Source organism: Phyllopteryx taeniolatus, chromosome 4 (genome assembly GCF_024500385.1).
Source record: "Phyllopteryx taeniolatus isolate TA_2022b chromosome 4, UOR_Ptae_1.2, whole genome shotgun sequence".
Classification (NCBI taxonomy): domain Eukaryota; kingdom Metazoa; phylum Chordata; class Actinopteri; order Syngnathiformes; family Syngnathidae; genus Phyllopteryx; species Phyllopteryx taeniolatus.
In genome coordinates, this window is record NC_084505.1 from 9,086,687 (window position 1) to 9,106,867 (window position 20,181).

At 41.2% G+C, this 20,181-nt stretch overlaps 1 protein-coding gene across 4 annotated transcripts in view; it reads right to left on the reverse strand.

Moving 5' to 3' along the window:
* Positions 1-490: 490 nt before the first annotated feature.
* Positions 491-20,181, reverse strand: part of LOC133477524 (E3 ubiquitin-protein ligase SMURF2-like) — a 99,577-nt gene continuing 79,886 nt past the window's right edge. For all 4 annotated transcript variants that reach the window (XM_061772360.1, XM_061772358.1, XM_061772357.1 and 1 more), the window contains 9 exons: positions 13,737-13,950; positions 11,351-11,454; positions 11,150-11,264; positions 10,870-11,048; positions 8,218-8,355; positions 7,605-7,725; positions 7,313-7,514; positions 7,068-7,143; positions 491-4,838 (listed from right to left, as the gene is read on the reverse strand). In XM_061772360.1, coding sequence (XP_061628344.1) covers positions 4,739-4,838; positions 7,068-7,143; positions 7,313-7,514; positions 7,605-7,725; positions 8,218-8,355; positions 10,870-11,048; positions 11,150-11,264; positions 11,351-11,454; positions 13,737-13,950 — 1,249 coding nt within the window. In that variant the 3' untranslated portion in view covers positions 491-4,738. The remainder of the gene's footprint in view (positions 4,839-7,067; positions 7,144-7,312; positions 7,515-7,604; positions 7,726-8,217; positions 8,356-10,869; positions 11,049-11,149; positions 11,265-11,350; positions 11,455-13,736; positions 13,951-20,181) is intronic.

Sequence of the window (20,181 nt, forward strand, 5' to 3'; positions counted from 1 at the left end):
TGAGGTTCGATAAAAAGCAGCCGGTGACAAATGTTAAGAATGGGATGAGGTTGTCACAGAACGTTGACTATTAAAACAGTTGACATTTCCAAATAAGCATACTTTTCACGACCGTCAGGAGGCGCCCGTGGTTTAACATTCATCATCTTCCAGCGTTTTATCGGACGTCGCGACACAAAAGCTTTTGACTTCGTTTTTGTTGTGGTACGTTCTGAGAATGCGGCGTTCAGAGAATCATAGCGCGCTCCGATTTCACGAACGGGCGTGTTGTCCATTTGCAGGGATACGTCACTGGGTCCGCCATATTGAATGTGTCAGTTCTGCCTGTAAACAACCGCTCGGTATTTCACTGATCTATGCTTCGAGTGGCATTCCAATGTATTATTTCGCTATTCTGATTTCCCAGTTTTCAGGAATTTCGTAGTTGGTAGTTTCGTGTTTTTGTCAAGGATCCCCTGAAGATGTTCTTCATTTATTTTGGAATTGCCCATTCTCTCATCTCAACTTTTATTCATAAAGCACTTTAAATACAACCACAGCTGAAAACAAAGTACTGTACGCAGATAAGCACCAAACTTAAACAATGAAAACAATTTAAGATAACCAAAACAGAACAATAAAACAGATGCTGAGTCTTAACCTGAAAAAAAAAAAATGAAACTGGGTTGAAATGGGTTTGAAAAATCGACAGTGAGGGGATTTCTCTGCCACGCATTCGACAGCGTGGGGCCAGCAACGGAAAAGGCCCTATCCCCTCTGACATTCCGCCTTGACCTCGCCACCTCAAGCAGCAGCTGATCAGCTGACCTGAGGCACCAGGAGAGAGCGTAGGTAGGGATGGAGTAGCTCCGCGGAGTAAGGTGGTGCACAACCATTTGGAGATTTAAAAACGAATTGGGGGAGGGGGAAAAAAAAAAAAAAAGATACTTGATTTCACTCTGTATAGAACCAAATCTCTCTTTTCTTAGAACACAGATTTCTTCATTGATTCTGTAAATAAAAAAAATATATATTATGAATCTTATTATACTATTAGCTAAATGACATAACAGATGCAGACAATAATAAAAAAAAAAAAAACCGATTTGAATATTTGAAAATAAAGTCAAGCAATATAATAGGCACACTAGACACTCCACAAATGTGAAAGCACAAAACTTTGGATTTCTGTGCGCTATATAATGGATTTGTGTTTTTTCTTCTTCTTCCTGTGTTCACCCCTTGGCGATTGAATTTGTATGTTCTGTGTGTCTAAATAAAACATTTGGGGGGGGGGGGGGGGTTAACTGAAGCCGAACTTGCAAAATTTATCTTTTTTAATGGCTGGTGTCTTCGGACAAAAGTTAAACACCATTTATTTATACAAATATAATGCTAACAATAACGAAGCCTAGACATCTGCTACTGTCATCTCTGATGGCTCTGTGGTGATGACAACTTGCTAAAAAAAAAAAGACATTGCAGACATTTAAAGTTCCTATGGTTGCTTTGTCATGGCCGCCTTCACCATTCACTCAAACCGGGAGGAACTTAGCATTCTTTTGCCGAATGAGGAAGGAGGTTCCGCACATACCGAATTAACCAATTACATCCGAACACGTTAAATAGTAGGCAGTGCAAAACTGCCACATTTAAAGTGCCTGTAATTTACCCCAAATAAAGTCGAGATCTTCTAGTAGGCTTTTCCTGTCATTTTTATAGTCAGATCTGACACGAACAGCACAAGGGCAAAGGGTATAAAAGAATTCCAAAGGCATTAAATACGCCATCGACCACAGTGAAGACAGTCATCATCAAGTGGAGAAGATATGGCACAGTAGTGACATCATCAAGAATAACACTGCTCATTACCAAAAGAACGCCATACCTACAGTCAAGCATGGTGGTGGCAGCATCATGCTTTGGGGCTGTTTTTTTTCCCCAGCTGGAACAAAGTCCTTAGTCCAGGTGGAAGGAATTACGAACAGTTCCATTGAACATCTGTGGTGTGATCTAAAGATCTGACAGACTTGGGCAAATATTGCCACATCAAGACGCGCCACACTGACACACCGCTACCAAAAAAAAAAAGACAGAGGGCTGTAATATAAGCCAAAGGTGCTGCAACGAAGCATTAGTTTGGGGGTGTGCACATTTATGCAAGCAAGTTATTGCACTCGAGCCCCCCATTAAAATGGTCAACATTATCCATTTAAAATGCAGGCACAGTGATACACATGCATCTATGAAACATAATGCTGTCATATGCACGACAGCAGTGTTTTATTGCTCCGCTTTCTGCAACTATACAAGAATTAGTTACCGCCCCCGCCCCAATCTTTTTAATATCTTTGCCTCTTTATTGTCCTTTTGTACAGGTGTCAGTTACACGCTCACAGAGCAGCTGAGGTGAAAAACTGAATAGTTACTGTAACAATAAATACAAAAACCTGGGGAAAATGGTATTCAGAATGACTTGACAGAATGGTTGGTTTCATTGGGGACAATTTGGCCCCCCGAAGTGTTTGCGAGTCAGCCAGCAAACAGAAAAGCGACAAGATGTGATGTGGACAAACATACATGTGCGGCATAGCAGGAACGTGCGTGTGCATACAGTATATGTGGTCTACATCAAAATCAGTCCATTCGTATTTGGTACATAAATGGAAGTGTCCAAGTATACATGATGTGTGCAAATAACACTTGCAATGCATTTATATGTTGTTGTGTTAAAGATAACATCAAAATCCTCTGTAAATGTTCAGAGAAGAATTTGTCAGCTCTTCATGGTTGCAGCCAGTGAAGAAAATAACAAAAAAGATGACTCACAAGTCGAAACAAATAGTCACGGCTATGCAAAACAGACTTGTTGAGATATGAAACGTTGTCCTCTGGGCTGCTTGGAATTTAGTGGAAACATCCCCCAGTAGCAAACGCTTCTCCTATGAACGGACAACGATTAAAAAGTCAGGCGTCTCCCTTTTTGAAAGCCCTCCTCATTAAATCATGTAAAAAAAAGAATGTCCTTCCCACCCACCCCATTGGGGGGAAAAAAAGAACCCACAGCCTAAAAAACAACAACAAAAAGAAAAAGCACAAGTTCACCTGAGAATGCAAAGAGGTCTGTGACAGACATGCTGCATTTGCAAGGAACACTAACAAAATCATATATTTGCACATATAAACTTGCTGTATAGATATGTGTTCCTCTAGTCTGTATACTTGTAAAATATAGTATAGCAAAGTAGACATGATACATTTGAAAACAAGGGTTCCTACACTTTAGCAAGTGAAACGTTGTAAGCTATTTTATTGATCGTCAATCAGGAATCTCATTTCTTGGAAAGGGCTTTTTCATTCAGAATGTGTCAACATTCATGTATTTCTCCAAGTTTGGGTCGCCAGGGAGGAAAAAGAGTTTTCATTTGGCTCGTTTAGGAAACCCTGTTTCAATGTTGGGGTGTGGGGGAAGTACTCCTGACATCATCGCTCGCTTGCTAAAGTGCTTGACAGTGACAAGGGAAAATAAACATCTGTCTGTCTGCAGCAGTGGACACTTTGCAAAACGTTGACGGTACAGCGAGCGTGCAGGTCGGCCGGGGTGAATAACGCATCCGTACAAAATGCGGATGGATGAACGAGAGCGAGGAAAAAAACAAAAGAGACAAATGAGGCTCTACAGTTCAGCTTGAAACATGGACAGTGGAACCTCCAAAGTGGAAACACCCCCAAGTGTGGTAGGATGTGGAATTTAAACCATCAGTGAAAAACTAAAAGATTAACCCGTGTTTGTTTTTTTTCATGATGTAGAAGCAAAAATGCAAGTTACTGTGACATAGCAAAGGGTCTTGCTGCTCGCAACAGTGTAAGTTCACTAACTCTTTATACTTGTGACAGTTAGGGGTGTTCAAATGTTGCTATAACCTGTACAGCAGCTCAAGGCCGAGGCTGGATAAATTATTTGCTTTTGTTTCTTGGGGAGCAACTTAAAGTATGTCTCCAACTTTGAAGGGTCCACTGTACGGCATCGAGGGGAAAAAAACGAGAAAGACCTATGAATCTTTGCTTTCAAACATGGATTTGGACAAACAGACAGACACACACAATTTCTTCACCAGAGTCCGTCTCCTCAGCACCTGACATGCTTTACTTTAAAAGAAAATACAAAAAAAAAAAAAAAAAAAAAAAAAAATACTAAAATCACAGCCAGATCCCAAAACAATATATTAACTTTTTAGGGCTGCTATCAAAACTGGACTTGCTTCGATGAGGGGCTTGAGAATTGAACTGAATCCCTCGTACACACACACACACACACACACACACACACACACACTAGAGCTTGGACTGAGGTAGGATGAACGTGTGGCTCCCCACTTCGATGTATGAAGTTTATGAGCGTGGGCAAGAAGTGGCTACCTGAAGAAGACACAGCGAGAAGTCACAGGTGCATGACATGCACGGAGCAACACTGATTCTTGTCCTGCTCTTAACAAATGCCTGGAAGGAGTTGAAGAATGAAGGGGGGAGCGCAGGGTGGTCTTTGCCGCCGTCTGCCCACTCACAGCGATGCCACAACACAAAGAAATACCAAACAAAGTCCCGATCTGAGCGATACGGAAAGAACGTGGACAGCAGCAAGAAAAAGAGAGGAAGACAGCGGGACGCTCAGTTCTGCTGCATGGGTGAGGCCATACGGTCTCACGTCAACACACACACACACACACACACACACACACACACACACACACACACACTCTCATTCCACTGCAAAGCCACAGGTCTCCTCGATGGCGGTCAGCAGCTTGTCGTACAGCTTGTCGTAGCTCTCGTAGGGCGGAATGTCGATACGGTTGAAGCTGGGGAGAGATGGAGTAAAAACTGAACATTTTATCCAAAAAAGAGGCTTTTAACGGTTTAACGCCCCTCCCACTGGACGGTTTCTGTCACACTAAACAGAAAACAAAGAATTGCACGTGTATTTCTAAAACAACAGCTTTGCCTCATGGAAAGTCATCTTAGCTTAATGCAAACAAACAATGCAAAATGCCATCGATATGCTAACTGTTAGCATTGATAGTTAGCAGTTTTAGAAGCAACACATTTAGACATCACTAACACAGGCATAGATATACGCATATACATATATACAAATATACATATATATACACACACACACATATGTAACCCCAATTCCAATGAAGTTGGGACGTAGTGTTAAACAGAAACAAAAACAGAATACAATGATTTGGAAAGCATGTTCAACCTATATTTAATTGAATACACTACAAAGATAAGATATTTAATGTTCGAACTGATAAACTATTGTTTTTAGCAAATCATTAACTTAGAATTTTATGGCTGGCACACGTTCCAAAAAAGCTGGGACAGGTGGCAAAAAAGACTGAGAAAGTTGAGGAATGCTCATCAAACACCTGTTTGGAACATCCCACAGGTGAGCAGGCTAATTGGGAACAGGTGGGTACCATGATTGGGTATAAAAGGAGCTTCCCTGAATTGCTCAGTCATTCACAAGCAAAGATGGGGCGAGGTTCACCACTTTGTGAACAAGTGCGTGAGAAAATAGTCGAACAGTTTAAGGAAAATGTTCCTCAATGTACAATTGCAAGGAATTTAGGGATTGCATCATCAACGGTCCATAATATCATCAAAAGGTTCAGAGAATCTGGAGAAATCACTGCATGTAAGCGGCAAGGCCGAAAACCAACATTGAATGCCCGTGACCTTTGATCCCTCAGGCGGCACTGCATCAAAAACCGACATCGATGTGTAAAGGATATCACCACATGGGCTCAGGAACACTTCAGAAAACCAATGTCAGTAAATACAGTTCGGCACTACATCCGTAAGTGCAACTTGAAACTCTACTATGCAAAGCAAAAGCCATTTATCAACAACACCCAGAAACGCCGCCGGCTTCTCTGGGCCCGAGCTCATCTAAGATGGACTGATGCAAAGTGGAAAAGTGCTCTGTGGTCTGACGAGTCGACATTTCAAATTGTTTTGGGACATTGTGTCCTCCAGGCCAAAGAGGAAAAGAACCATCCGGACTGTTATGGACGTAAAGTTCAAAAGCCAGCATCTGTGATGGTATGGGGCTGTGTTAGTGCCAATGGCATGGGTAACTTACACATTTGTGAAGGCACCATTAATGGTGAGAGGTACATACAGGTTTTGGAGAAACATATGCTGCCATCCAAGCAACGCCTTTTTCATGGACGCCCCTGCTTATTTCAGCAAGACAATGCCAAACCACATTCTGCACGTGTTACAACAACGTGGCTACGTAGTAAAAGAGTGCGGGTACTAGACTGGCCTGCCTGCAGTCCAGACCTGTCTCCCATTGAAAATGTGTGGCGCATTATGAAGCGTAAAATATGACAACGGAGACCCCGGACTGTTGAACAGCTAAAGCTGTACATCAAGCAAGAATGGGAAAGAATTCCACCTACAAAGCTTCAACAATTAGTGTCCTTAGTTCCCAAACTTTTATTGAATGTTGTTAAAAGAAAAGGTGATGTAACACAGTGGTAAACATGACCCTGTCCCAGCTTTTTTGGAATGTGTTGCAGCTATAAAATTCTAAGTTAATGATTATTTGCTAATAACAATCAAGTTTATCAGTTTGAACATTAAATATCTTATCCTTGTAGTGTATTCGATTAAATATAGGTTGAGCATGATTTGCACATCATTGCATTCTGTTTTTATTTATGTTTAACACAACGTCCCAACTTCATTGGCATTGGGGTCGTACTTGTCAGTCATTATCATCATTATCTTTAGTACCAACGATTAGCCTGGATGTCACTCAGCATGTTACACTATGCATAAGTGTTGAGCAGCACATAGCACCAAACAAGTACATTATTGTTTCTATTTTAACGTTGTTTTTGTGTACTGACTAGAAAGAAAGAGAAACAAATTTCCTTTTAGGAAAAAAAATAATTTCGGCATAATTACTTACAGGAAGTACAAATGCATACGTGAATGTTATTACATTTATATGGGTTTGAGTGCAATGATGACAAGCCTGTCGTGTGTGTTTATATTTGGGTGAGACAAACCAGGTGTGGGCTTTGGGCAAATTGTTGGTGTTGGCATCAATCTGATGAATGGTGAAAAGTCGAGGTCCTGCTGCACCTGCAGGTGAAAACACCAAGAAAGCAAACAAGGTTCAGCAAATGTTTTAGCTTTTCACGTTACATTTACACTTAGAAAAACAGACAGGTCTCTGAAGCTTAATGATGAGGTCACACTCTGTCCACTCCATGCCAGTACAGAAGAGTTCTTGTGAGAGCAATCGTTGTACCTTGCAGTGCCTTGAAGCCCTGCAGGGGCACCCTCGAGGAGCCGGTGACAAACTGCAGCAGGCGCGCCCTCCTCTCCTCATCAAACGACTCCACCGCCTTCCAGAACCACTTGACGACGTTGCTGTCGGGCGTGCAGTGTTTGAGACGCGTGTTAGACTTCCAGTCGGAGACGTCGATCTTTCCCAGGCCGCACACGATCAGCTGGAAGACAGGATAGAAAGCTAAATCTGTTTGGCAAGTGAGGAGTGCGACGACGACGATGGGCGCACTCTGATGTCTTTGCTCTCGTACCTCGAGCTCCTTCTCGTCGAAGGATTTGAGCAGATGCTGTGGGATCACCTCATTGAAGCCTTTCTGCAGTGCCAAAAACTGAGCCTCGATGCCATGTAGGAAACGCCAGTTCACATACAACCTGCAAAATGTGAAAAATACTATTTAGGCTATGTTTGCATGATAGCAATCTAGTAAAAACAGAAAACAACAAAGATGAGAACCAGGAGGACACAGTAGTTATTTTCAAAGAGACTGTCCCTTTGAAAAGAACAACTGAGTCCTCCTGGGTCTCATCTTGATACCTTGTTTTTAATTTCCTTTGTCGACATGAAAATTGGTTTACCTACCTAGGTAATGTGACTTTGCAAGATAAAGTAGTGATACAGTACATGTGCGCTAACAAGCACGAACACGACAAGTGCCCTGTGGTCCACCATTGTTGTTTTGGTTGTAACACTCGGGACCGTTCTTAGTTACCCAAACAATTATGCAGAAAAATCCTCAATTTGGAAACCCAATTTAAAAGGTCTGCATTTTGCAAATCAAATTTGTTCGCCAAATGCTTAATGGTGTAAACAACAGCCTCTAATTTTGTCATCACCAATTTCTGGTCTTTGGTACACCTTCATACCTGACATACTCCTTTTTGGTGTCCTCGCTGACAGAGATGCTCTTTCCGTTGGGTTTCAGCTCATGCTGAATGATCTCTCCATAAGCGTTGTGCTCAACACAGAAGGTGTGGTCCAGGACGCCAGTGATGTCATTGTCCCTTGGGAAAAAAACGGTGACGAGCTGTTAGACTAACTTCTTCACGTGGTGTGATGACTTATTACAAGTTAATGACAGCTAAAAATTAACAAATTACAGTTACTGTGATGAGCTAGTGCTACTTCATTTAAGCACATATTACTTAGTATGCGTAATAACGATAACTACTACTACTTAGGAATGGGAATCAAAAACTGGTTACTGTAAAGAACCAGTTTTAAAGTTAATGATTCCTTGTCACTGTTCACCATATTTCTGTTCTAGTCGGGGACAATGACATAATTACGCACCTTTTGGAGCTTACGCAACGCGCGGACTAACGAACATTTATTGAATAATAGACCTGCAAGTGGTATTAATAGGCTACATTACTCTAACCATACCACCATGCCACCAAAAGAAGCATTAATTTAACGACTAAAAACACTACTTTAATTATGCAAGCCTGTCAGTACAAAATAACATTAAATATGCATTATAATGCAGTTAAAACGTGGTACTGTAATATTAACTACAGCATTGCATTCTGGGAAACAGCATGCACATTATCCAGGTATTACGCTAAAATCCGCCCTGCCAGAAACTGCGACCGAAAGTTTGTATTGGCCTCTTAGGGGGAGTGTGGTGCAATGCATGCATGGAGCTACATATTTACTGTACGCTTATATAAAAAAAAGAGGAGAAGAAAGTCACAATAGAACTTTAATAATTAAACTCGTTTTTCACAGATTAGGGAAAATATATGCCTAGGAATATTGTTATATTACCTGTCAAGGTAGGGTATGGTAAATCCCTCCCTCGATCTAATGCTAATTTTAGCAAGCCCGTCGATAGGGTTTTCCATCGAGTATTAGCATTACGGTGGCGATCTAAAAAATGATGTGCGCCTTGTATTTAAATATACAATGTGTGTAATTCTTTTCGGTGTGCATTTAGTTTTACGGTAAACTCCAACTGGGATGTCGTTAAACAGTTTAAAGCACGCTCAGCGAGGGGAGAAGAACTTATGTCACATGCCTGCTGCAAGATACACAGGGTGAGCTCAGGGTGCTTTTACAACAAGGAACTTGCAAACAGAACCTGCACATTAATCGTTTTTCTTCAATTATAACAATTTTATGATCTGAGAAGTCTGGATACAATATCCAGTGGAGATTTTTTTTATATATTTATTTTTTTTATTTTTTTTTAAAACTACTTAGTCCTCTGGACTTCTTTTCTCCCTCATACTACAAATTTGAGAATTGATAAAGAATCGAACCAATAAGGAGGATTGAAAATGTAATCAAAATCTTACCAATTCCCATCCCTACTACTAATACATTCATATTACTTTTATACACTCAGTAGTTCTTAACTACTGCATACTAATTACATACTACCTGGTACTAATATGTATACAAATAGTAGTACTTTCCATGTGTACCCGATACTGGCTATTCCGTTGTGCATTTTATTCAACATACTGTATGATTGATGATAATGTATACATTTGCATACTACTGTTATCTATGGAAGCCCATTCCCACCACAAAAAAGTTTATATTTATGTATTTATTTTTATACCAGGGCAGAAACTCTGTTTCCGCCAGTAAAAAAAAAAAAAAAAAAAGCCCGTTTTCACTTCCCCCCCCCCCCCCCGATTTTTAATTTTTTTACAAGTAAAAAAAAAAACTACCCAAGATCTTCCATGTGTAGTCCCACAAGTTGGAAGGAGGGGAAAGAGCTTTGCAGAGCTTGATGGAATGGATGTCATTATTGACGACTACTTTAGCCGTGGACTCAAACTGTGACATATTAGTTGTTTTGGAGGAATCTCATAATATCCAAGTCAGCCTCCGGACCCTGGAGAAAAAGCTGCAGAAGAACCGATTGTGGGGGAGACAATTGAAGATGGATGAAGCTCAAGTGGCAGGCTTCATAGACCATCAAACAACACGGCTACAGAAGGATGCATTAAAAATGTTGGATTGTGTTTCGGATATTATTACATGCAGGCCTATAACCACAATTCACATAATTTTACTGCATTTTGTGACGTACGAGTATACATAACCTCATAAAGTGCACTTTTAGATTCCCGTGAGTGCAACAATTGTTTCAACCTTTGCTTGCAATTGCGCACATGAACGTGAAGCTGTTCTGACTGTGGCTAAAAAAACTGCTATGCCGAGAGTTTTTTTTTTTTTTTTTGGTAGAAATGGGTTTCCTGCCCTGGTGTAAAATTGTATTTATTTTTTATCGTTGGCAATGGTCTTTCATAGTTATCCTTTTTTCTAAATGAAACAAACGTAAAGACGGTGGCCACATGATCAAAAATTCAGCAGAGGGCGCCACATATATTTCATTCCGCTTTCATTTTGCTTTAGGTTATTTTCTGTTTTACTGTGTGATTGTGTAAATGCTTAAAAAAAAATATATAAAACTAAAAGTATGTAAAGTAGCATAAATCTTTTTGTTGTTGGTGGTGGTGGTGGTGGTAGAAAACCAATGCTCGGAGAGAAAGACGTCTTACAGGATCCAAACGAGACTGTTGTGGAGGTCGGGGTCCACAGACTCCATGTCGTCCAGTGTGATGGGTTTTCCCAGCAGTTGTTTGTAAAACGGCAGCGTAAAGCCTCCGTCAATGTAGTGGCCGTGGAACACTGCCATGCCCATGATGCGACCCACAAAGTGGAAATATGACAGGTGCTCCTGCAGATTAAACATGACATGAAAGTGGACGTTAGAAGTTTAATTGGGAACGTAATTTGTGGCGGTTAGCCAGATATGCTTATCAATTCAATCACTCTTACAGGGTTGACAGCCGAGTCGGGGTTAATCTGTAAAGTGTAGATGTCATCTCTGGAGTACTGGAACAGGCCATAGTACGGGTTCAGCATCTCATGGGACAACAAGTACAACCATTCCCTAAGACACACACCAGTGTGTAAAGTATTAAATATAATTATGTTGAGTAAGATATGACAAGAATATGTTCTACTCGGACAAAGCACCTTGCAACCCCGCCGTAGTCCAGTCCCTCTTCTCCTCTGAATTTAATCATCAGTCTTTTCCACAAATCCTTTGGTCGCATCTTCATCACCTGCCGGTATGACTCCTACGGTTTAACACATACCAGTATATAAATATTATACCATGCATAAAACAAAAAAAGACAAGCATAACAGAAAATACTAGACTTCCAAGTCATGTGTGGGTTTAAACAAGTTTCTCTTTTTAATGGCCTTAATGCTGCCGAATGGAATGGATTACAACACAAATGTTATGGTTCAGTATGATTGAAAACAATAGCCTAAATGCTGCTATGGTTCTCTAAGCAACTACCCCTCAACATCAATTTTTTTTTTTTACTGTACAAAATGCATTTCCTTTTAACATTACATCAGAGTGGACCCTCTTTGGGGAGCTCAGACTCTAGAGGCTGTGTCTCAGTAAACATCTCTGCCCACAGCGACAGCTCTGCTGCGAAGTCACGACAAGAGCTCTGTTGCTTTTAAAATTTACATTGAAACAGTTCACCTGAGCCAGCATGTACGAGACTCAGAGCCAACACCAGCTGTTCAGCAGAACTTGGTGTAAGCCAGCAATTCACGTTAGTGAAAACCCTGCACCTAAACCACATGCATCATTCGTGATTTTTACATGTAACATATAGGTTATAGGGCAATATACCGTATTTTCACGACCATAAGGCGCACTTAAAAGTCTTAAATTTTTTCCAAAATGGATGGGGCGCCTTATAACGCGGCGGGCCTTATGTGTGATGATTGTGGATGCTGGGCTAACCTGTCTGCTTGCACTGTTGTTCGAGCTTTCGCACGGCAACGAGACTGACTCGAACCTGGCGTGTTTGATTGAGAACTTGCCCAGCTGTTCATTTCGGATACAGACGATGAGGACTTTGATGGATTTGTGGATGAGGATTGATCAAAAAATAACACAAGTACATTGTTGAATGCTTCAATAAAGTACAATCGAAGTCAGTTTTGCTCCCGCTGCCTTTTTAAAAACATTGTTTTAGCGTGCATGCATGCTACCATATGTTTTAAGCTAGCGTACGTTTTACCATGCATGCGCCCATTAATACACTGCACCTTATGTATGTGTTAAATACAGCAATAGACCCCATAACTGAGACTGCGCCTTTTAATACGGTGCGCCCTATGGTCGTGAAAATACGGTAACTCAAAACAAGCTGTTGTGAGTATGTGACCTACAACGCTGTGCCCAGACAGAAAGGCCGAAGTGGATCTGCAGGCTGGTGTTTCACACTTCTACATCTGTCATGTCAAACAGGGATGAAGTCATATTTTTTTATTGCTCAACTTGAACTTGTGAAGTTACATCTAGCTCACCACCATTGCCTTCATTCCCTCCCTAAACTCCCTCCCCCTATCCTGAACTCCTTAGCTGCTGAAATCATCCAGAAAGAATGCCTCGAACAAATGATCGAGAGAAGGAAAAGGAACAGAATGACTCTGAGGTTGTGTGAGGGCCTTTCTGCTCTGCTTTTCCCTGGAAATCAAAGTGGTTCCAAGTACTGGTAGAGGGCTGCCCCAAGCCCTTTTCCGGGGCACATCGTAAACACTGTGAAAATAATTGCCAGTAAAATGCAAAGCTCTTGAGAGCGTTCCATTGTTTGCATGGATGTTTTGACTTTGTCCTTTGCAAGGCACATAATACAATTTATATCCATAGTGAAAATAATGCTTTGTGTGTGCATGTCTTTCATGCACGTTTGTTCACAGGTGCATGTACCGTGTATGCTTGGATGATAGTTTGTGATAGACATGAAGAAAGAGGTAAGAATTGTGTTGAGGTAAGAATTTGGTTACTTATTTGGACTTTGAATGTCGTTTGATTGTATTAACGCTAGTAGCCATAATGAATGACAGCAAGTGTGGCTGAATGAATTTCATTAGTACCAGAAGCGAAAGTAATTCCAGCCCCAAAATGGAATACAGACAAAAATCAAACAGCAAGCAAATGCTGTTTAGAGGTTCAAATGGAATAACGTGAAGCTAAATGGACAGCTAAGTCTGGTGTGCGTCTATCTAAGAAAACATTATTTGAATGCTGCATCTGTTGTGTAAACTAGGAAATTAGTTTCTTCTTGAAAAAACTCATTGTGGGAAAACTATTCAATTTTACTCTGAAATTAATGTGTGAAAATATCTATCAGAAGTTTAAAGGCCATTAAAGTGATGCCTGTTCAAGTGGACCTGCAACTGCAATATATGCACAGGTTCTCTTAGTTGAATGTGCATCTCTAGTTATTGGTATTGGAGGCGATCTTCACTTTAAGGCAAGACAGAAACAGTAATGCTCTAACTGCATGTGAGAGGGAAATGTTCTATTCAGATATTCAGCTGTTTTTACCTCAAAGATCTCCTCACGGCACACCTCGATTCGGCAGTGCCCGGCTTGGGGTTGTTGCTGAGAGAGCTCCTGACGTAGAATCTTGAGCTTCTGCACCAGATCTCTCTTGTACCTGGGCACCGTCAGGCACTCGGCCTCCTCCGGCAACTGGGCTGGGGACAAAGTTTGCTGTGGGCCACTGGAACCTCCCTGGCCCTTCATCGGAGCTGGATGGCTAGAGGCATCAGTTCAGTTAGGGTGAAAAAGGCAGAGGGGTGGATGGAGAGATTGGGAGCAATGTGTGGGGGGGAATTAAGTAGTGGATGAATGAGGAGGCAAGGCAGCAGAGAGAAGACAAGAAAACAGTCACTTAGATTCATGGCTAACTGAAGTGGCAATACTGCACATTTGTTCGGCACCCTGGGCGATGTTAATAAGTTACTTCTTAGGATTATGTATAGTCAGAAGCTAACACACCAAAATATCTAGCAACAGAGTACAGAGTTATTGTAGTACATATTTCAATTAACATACAGTGCTGTGAAAAAGAGTTTACCCCCTTCCTGATTTCTTATTTTGTTTGCATATTTGTCACACTTAAATGTTTCCCATCATCAAACAAATTTACATATTAGTCAAAGACTACACAAGTGAATACAAGATGCAGTTTTTAAATGAAGATTTTTATTAAGGGAGAGAAAAAATCCAAACCCTGTGTGAAAAATCACATAAATAGGACATGCCTGACAAAGTGAAGTAGACCAAAGCCATTTCTAAAGCGTTGGGATTCCAGCGAACCACAGTGAGAGCCATTATCCATAAATGGCAAAAAACATAGAACAGTGGTGAGTGAACCTTCCCAGGAGTGGCCAGACGCCCAAAAGACCCCAAGAGCGCAGCGACAACTCATTCAACAGGTCAGAAAAGACCCCACAACAACATCCAAAGAACAGGAGGGCTCACTTGCCTCAGTTAAGGTCAGTGTTCATGACTCCACCATAAGAAAGAGACAGGGCAAAAATGGTCAGCATGGCAGAGTTCCAAGACCAAAACCACTGCTGAGCAAAAATAACATTAAGCCCGTCTCAATTTTGCCAGAAGACATCTTGATGATCCCAAAGACTTTTGAGAAAATACTCTGTGGTCTGACGAGACAAAAGTTGAATTTTTTGGAGGGTGTGTGTCCCATTACATCTGGCGTAAAAGTAACACCGCATTTCAGAAAAAGAACATTACACCAACAGTAAAATATGGTGGTCCGGTTCCCAGTTTCGATGCCTAGTCCACCGACCCCGAAGAAGAAAGTGGCAAAAACCAATGAAGAAGAACGGGTACAAAGACGTCCTTGTTCCAAATGGCAGCGGTGAACAAAAGTGTTAACTGTTAAAATTAATTACCACTCACCTCAGTGCAACACATGGATTAAGATTATATTGTGAAAAGGAGACTTTCACAATGTGTAGAAGTCTGACGTGGTCCCACCCGCTGCGAGCCTCAGCCTACACCGCGCGGAACTTCAGTGAAGTCAATTGGGTGAGTGAAACAATAAAATACGTCTATGCCAACATTGAGGCAGCTAACAAGTTTAACGGTGGGTTACACTCTTGCACTGGTGGTTTTTAGTATTTATTTTAGTCTTCAAACCAACGTAAGAGCTGATGACAGACACAAAAATAAAATATAAATTAGCATACTGGAAAGAAAGTACAAACAGTCGCATTACAAGCTTAACATTGAGCTAAAACTTCACCAAAGGTCAAACTAGCAACTTCACATCACAATGGTACGATATCTATTTTAGCAATGCCATATTTAACTTTTAGCTGAAACAATAATTAATGCATATTAAGTCAATTAGGTTAGTTCCACACACATTGCCTTTTAGTTCATAGGTTTGATATTGATAATGGTTATAAAGAACCCTGAGTCAAATGTTCATTTTAGTTTATGCTGCAGGCTGCTAAGAAAATTGATGTTCATAGTTTGGACACCCTTTATTTAAACCATGCATACTTTTTTTGACCCAGCCCCCTAAAAGAATCGGAATCGAGAAGCGTTCGGAGCCAGAATCGAAATGAATAACCGGAATTGCTCAAATTCAAACGGTGTCCAACCCTATAAATGAAACCATGAAGTCCGCTGTCTACCGAAAAAAATCTGAAGGAGAATGTCAGGCCATCTGTTCGTGACCCCAAGCTGAAACGAACTTGGGTTCTGCAGCAGGACAATGATCCAAAACACACCTACAAGTCCACCTCTGAATGGCCAAAGAAAACCAAAATTAAGACTTTGGAGTGGCCTAGTCAAAGTCCTGACCTGAATCCTATTGAGATGCTGTGGCATGACCTTAAAAAGGCGGTTCATCTCAAAAACCCTCCAATGTGGCTGAATTACAACAATTCTGCTTATATGAGTGGGCCAAAATTCCTCCACAGCGCTGTAAGAGACTCAGACGCAAGTAATCACAAATGCTGGATTGCAGTTGTTGCTGCTAAGGGTGGCCCAACCAGTTAAAAGGTTTATTCTGCAATCACCTTTTCACACAGGGCCATGTAGGTCTTGATTTTTTTCTCCCTTAATAATAAAAACCTTCATTTAAAAACTAAATTAAAACTAAGTAAACTAAAACAGACTGTAAATAAAATAATGTCTTGCATTATGAGCCTGCATGTTGCATGTTTAAGTGCTAACTGTCTGTGTAGGAGTTCATAAATGTCTTTCTATTCACTTTAATATTTTCTTTACTTTTCTTTTCAGCATTGTTCTTGAATAACTTAAAACTTTATACTCAGTTTTTTAAGATGACCTTTTAACATCTGTCAAGAGATTACAGATGGAAAATAGCTCACTCTGGCGTATTGCAGCAATGTTTATTAAGGTGCATGGTCCCTATTAAATAAATATATAAATGGGAGGCATCTTTGCAGGGAATTGCTGTCATACATGATGTCACAGGAAACTTCACGTCAGTGAGCATCAAAAGGGATTAATTCCATTAGTGTGCATCTTTGTTTTTTGTTTTTTTTTTGTTTAGTGGGTACCAGTGACACCAAAGAGGAAAAATGTGACGCTGACAATTGAACTGGAAATGGTGCCTATTGAAATGTAGCATATGCATCTCTGCACTGTTCGACCTCAGAGGTTCCACCGTACTGCAAAGCATATGCAGCACAAATTAGGTAAGGCAAGGAATCATGTTAATCCAAACATAAATATTACTGCAGTTATGTACTGCATCTCTTTTCCATCTTTAATTCCTTTTGCTGTCTGTTACATAAAGAAGTGGATGACCAAGGTGCCCCCTGCCCACCACAAGTGGAACTTCCATGACCCAACCACAGGAGTGGCCACCCTTCTACTTTTACGTTGGGGAGGTAAAAACATTTCTGTGAACTTGGATTTTTGTCTTTGTCACTACAGACACTTCTTTCAATGCTACGAATTAGGTTGTGCTAATTTACCATTCTGACTCTGGTTTGGATGGTCAGTGCAGCAGCTGAGGCGTCCTCTGTGGTGTTGGGATGCCTGGGTGGCCCTCATAAAAACATAATCCATCTCTCCCATCAACAGGACAACGGCCCACATTCTCCAGTGACGAGATGATGAGTCAGCAAAGAGCTTTTTCACAAGAAACTACTGTCCTCTGCTGGGAGATGGGGGTAGGAGGTGAATTGACACTTCAAGGAAAGGCCTTCTAAGGAAGCAGTATATAAGCACCCACTTATTTCAAAACCTCTTGTACACTTGAGCGCTGTGGATCAGTGGCTTGAGAAAGGCCTCGTGGACGTTCCAAACTAAACGGGTGCAGTGTTTCACTGGTCTATCCCTATATAATCAAGTCCACGATTATTTATTTTTCTGGCAAGCGCTGGGGCGTCTAGCATGTCAAAGAGGAAAAGAAAAGATGGCCTTTAAACAAAATGGAAGCTCAAGCCCATATAATAGAACCTAATTTCAGCACATTTTTTCCTTTGGACAGCACATTGTAATTAAAAATACATTTTGAAATAGTTAATGGTCTCTGGTTTACAAATGAAAAACTTAAACATATTTAATGATAAATAGAGAAAATGCCAGCACAGCAAATATGAATATCCACCAAGCTCTTCATAGTGACAGCATGGACAAAATATGCTGACTGTAAAACAATGTAAATTCAGAGAACATTCATTTGAAGAGCCAAACGATATTACAATACTTTTGCACATGAATTACAGAAGTCAAGGGATGTAGGAACGAACATTTACCAAAAATGATATCATATATCTGAATTTGCTGTCACGATCGGACTTGATCCTCATTCTGTACCTATGCATTTTTTGTTTCCCTTCAACGCGCCTGGCTTGCGCATGTTCCAGCTATGTTCCCGCCCACCGTGCGTAAATGTGAAATGTTTGCGCAAACCGCCTTAGAGGCATGCCTCATTGAAGTCTGAGGCTAGCTCTAAATCATGGTACATGGAGTTTTCCTGAGACTTGTGAATGTCATAGAAATCCATTTAGAAAATATAGCACACTTTAAATATTCAAATAACTTCCGTAGCGGATGGGTCATTGCCAGTGAGACGTACACTGACGTGCACACCGCTCGCCTAACATGCTACACTTTAAGGGGAGCACGTTTTTTATTCTGTATGAAATAAATCCAATTAAAGTAATTCAATCAGAACACTGTGCTTGTGAATGAACACTTTTGGAGGTCCATCAACAGAAAAGGTGTATTGCCGTTCTAGATCAGCGGGGCCCTGCAACGAGCCTGTGCCACAGACCACTAACGTATTTCATGACTGACATAGATCAAATAAAAACAAGTGATTCAAAATCTAACAACATTGCACCATTACGATGACTATAGAGGGAGCCCTGCACTTTTGAAGAAAAAAAAAATCCAGGCCACCAGCAGCATATTTGAAGCGGAAAAGCTCCTCAAAGGTGAAATAAAATCCACTGGCGCTGATATTTTTCGGCAGTTAATATATAATATAGTATGTCGACGCTCTGCCATCGGCGTAAAGTGGTAGGGACACACGACGACCCGTTAGCATTTGGTAAGTGTAGGTGAGCGTTATGGGCCAGGTGTATCCTGCGTATTCAGCACAAACTTGTGCCGCCGACATCCTGGTGACAAGCCGGCGGTGGCACTAAAATGAATCAAAACGTTCTATATTATGTTTCACTTTCACGGAGCGCTAGGCTTGCTACAGCCTCTGAAGTGCAGAAGACGAAAAGTGTTTAAGTTCACTGGAGAACGTGCGCATGCTCCCCGCAGTGCCAAATTTGATAGAACGCCCACATGTAAGGGTCTCTCCACCCAGAGTGCGTACCTGGCATGATGCGCAAATGACAGATATGAGTCGACTGGAGTGTGCCCACAGCTAGAAAAGCATGCAGCTTTTCTGACTTACACACACGGGAGAATATGGCTCATAGAGGTGTGTCAAAAAGGTTCCAGACTGGTGCACAAAAAATACAGATTCAAAATCCAGGCTACAAACTACAGGTTTACCCTCTGGGGATTAATGCACTTTCCCAGACTTGTCTGCCATGCCTTCATGAGGTCCTGCAAGGATTCTTTGTGGATCCTCTGCAGTTCTGTCATCACAGCCATCTTGATGCCATCCCTGTCTTCAAAATGGGTCTCCTTGATGAGCCACTTGAACTTTGGAAAGCGGGGGGGAGATATAACACGGAGCCAGGTCAGGTGAGTAGGGAGGTTGCTCCAGTACACCTTCTTGGCCAGAAACTGTTCCGGGCATTGTGAGTAGTAGTGTTGCGATGAAGCAGCCACAAGTTGTCCTGTCACAATTGTCACCTCTCCTTTTGCACTGAATGAGGAAAATGCTGCATGATCTCTTTGTAGACGTGCTGGTTGATCCTCTGGCCCAAATTGAAGGGGAAAACTTGTAGTTTGGGTTTGAAATGTATCTTTCATGACACCAGTCATGGAACTTGTCTGACACACCTCGTGAGCAGAGACAGCCTTTTCCATGGCGTGTGGTTCTGCAGGACAGTGAGTAGTAAGTGTTGAGTGGTTGCAGTGGTGTTCAAGCCACACCCGCCACCACCTCCCCACCCAGCAAAGAGAGTCAAAGGGGCCTTTATGAATCAATCTGCTGAGGGCATCAGTATAATCAAACACAACTGGACTCCAATGAAGGTGTAGAACGATCTCAAGGAAGATCAGAAGAAATGGACAGCACCTAAGTTAAACATATGGGTGTCACAGCAAAGGGACTGAATACTTACGGCTTTGTGATATTACAGTTTTTCTTTTTTAATAAATCTGTAAAAATTTCATCAATTCCATTTTTTTCTGTCAATACGGGGTGCTGTGTATACATTAATGAGGGAAAAAATGAATTTAAATGATTTTAGCAAATGGCTGCAATATAACAAAGAGTGAAATATTTAAGGGGGTCTGAATACTTTCCGTACCCACTGTATATATATATAAATGCATTACATAA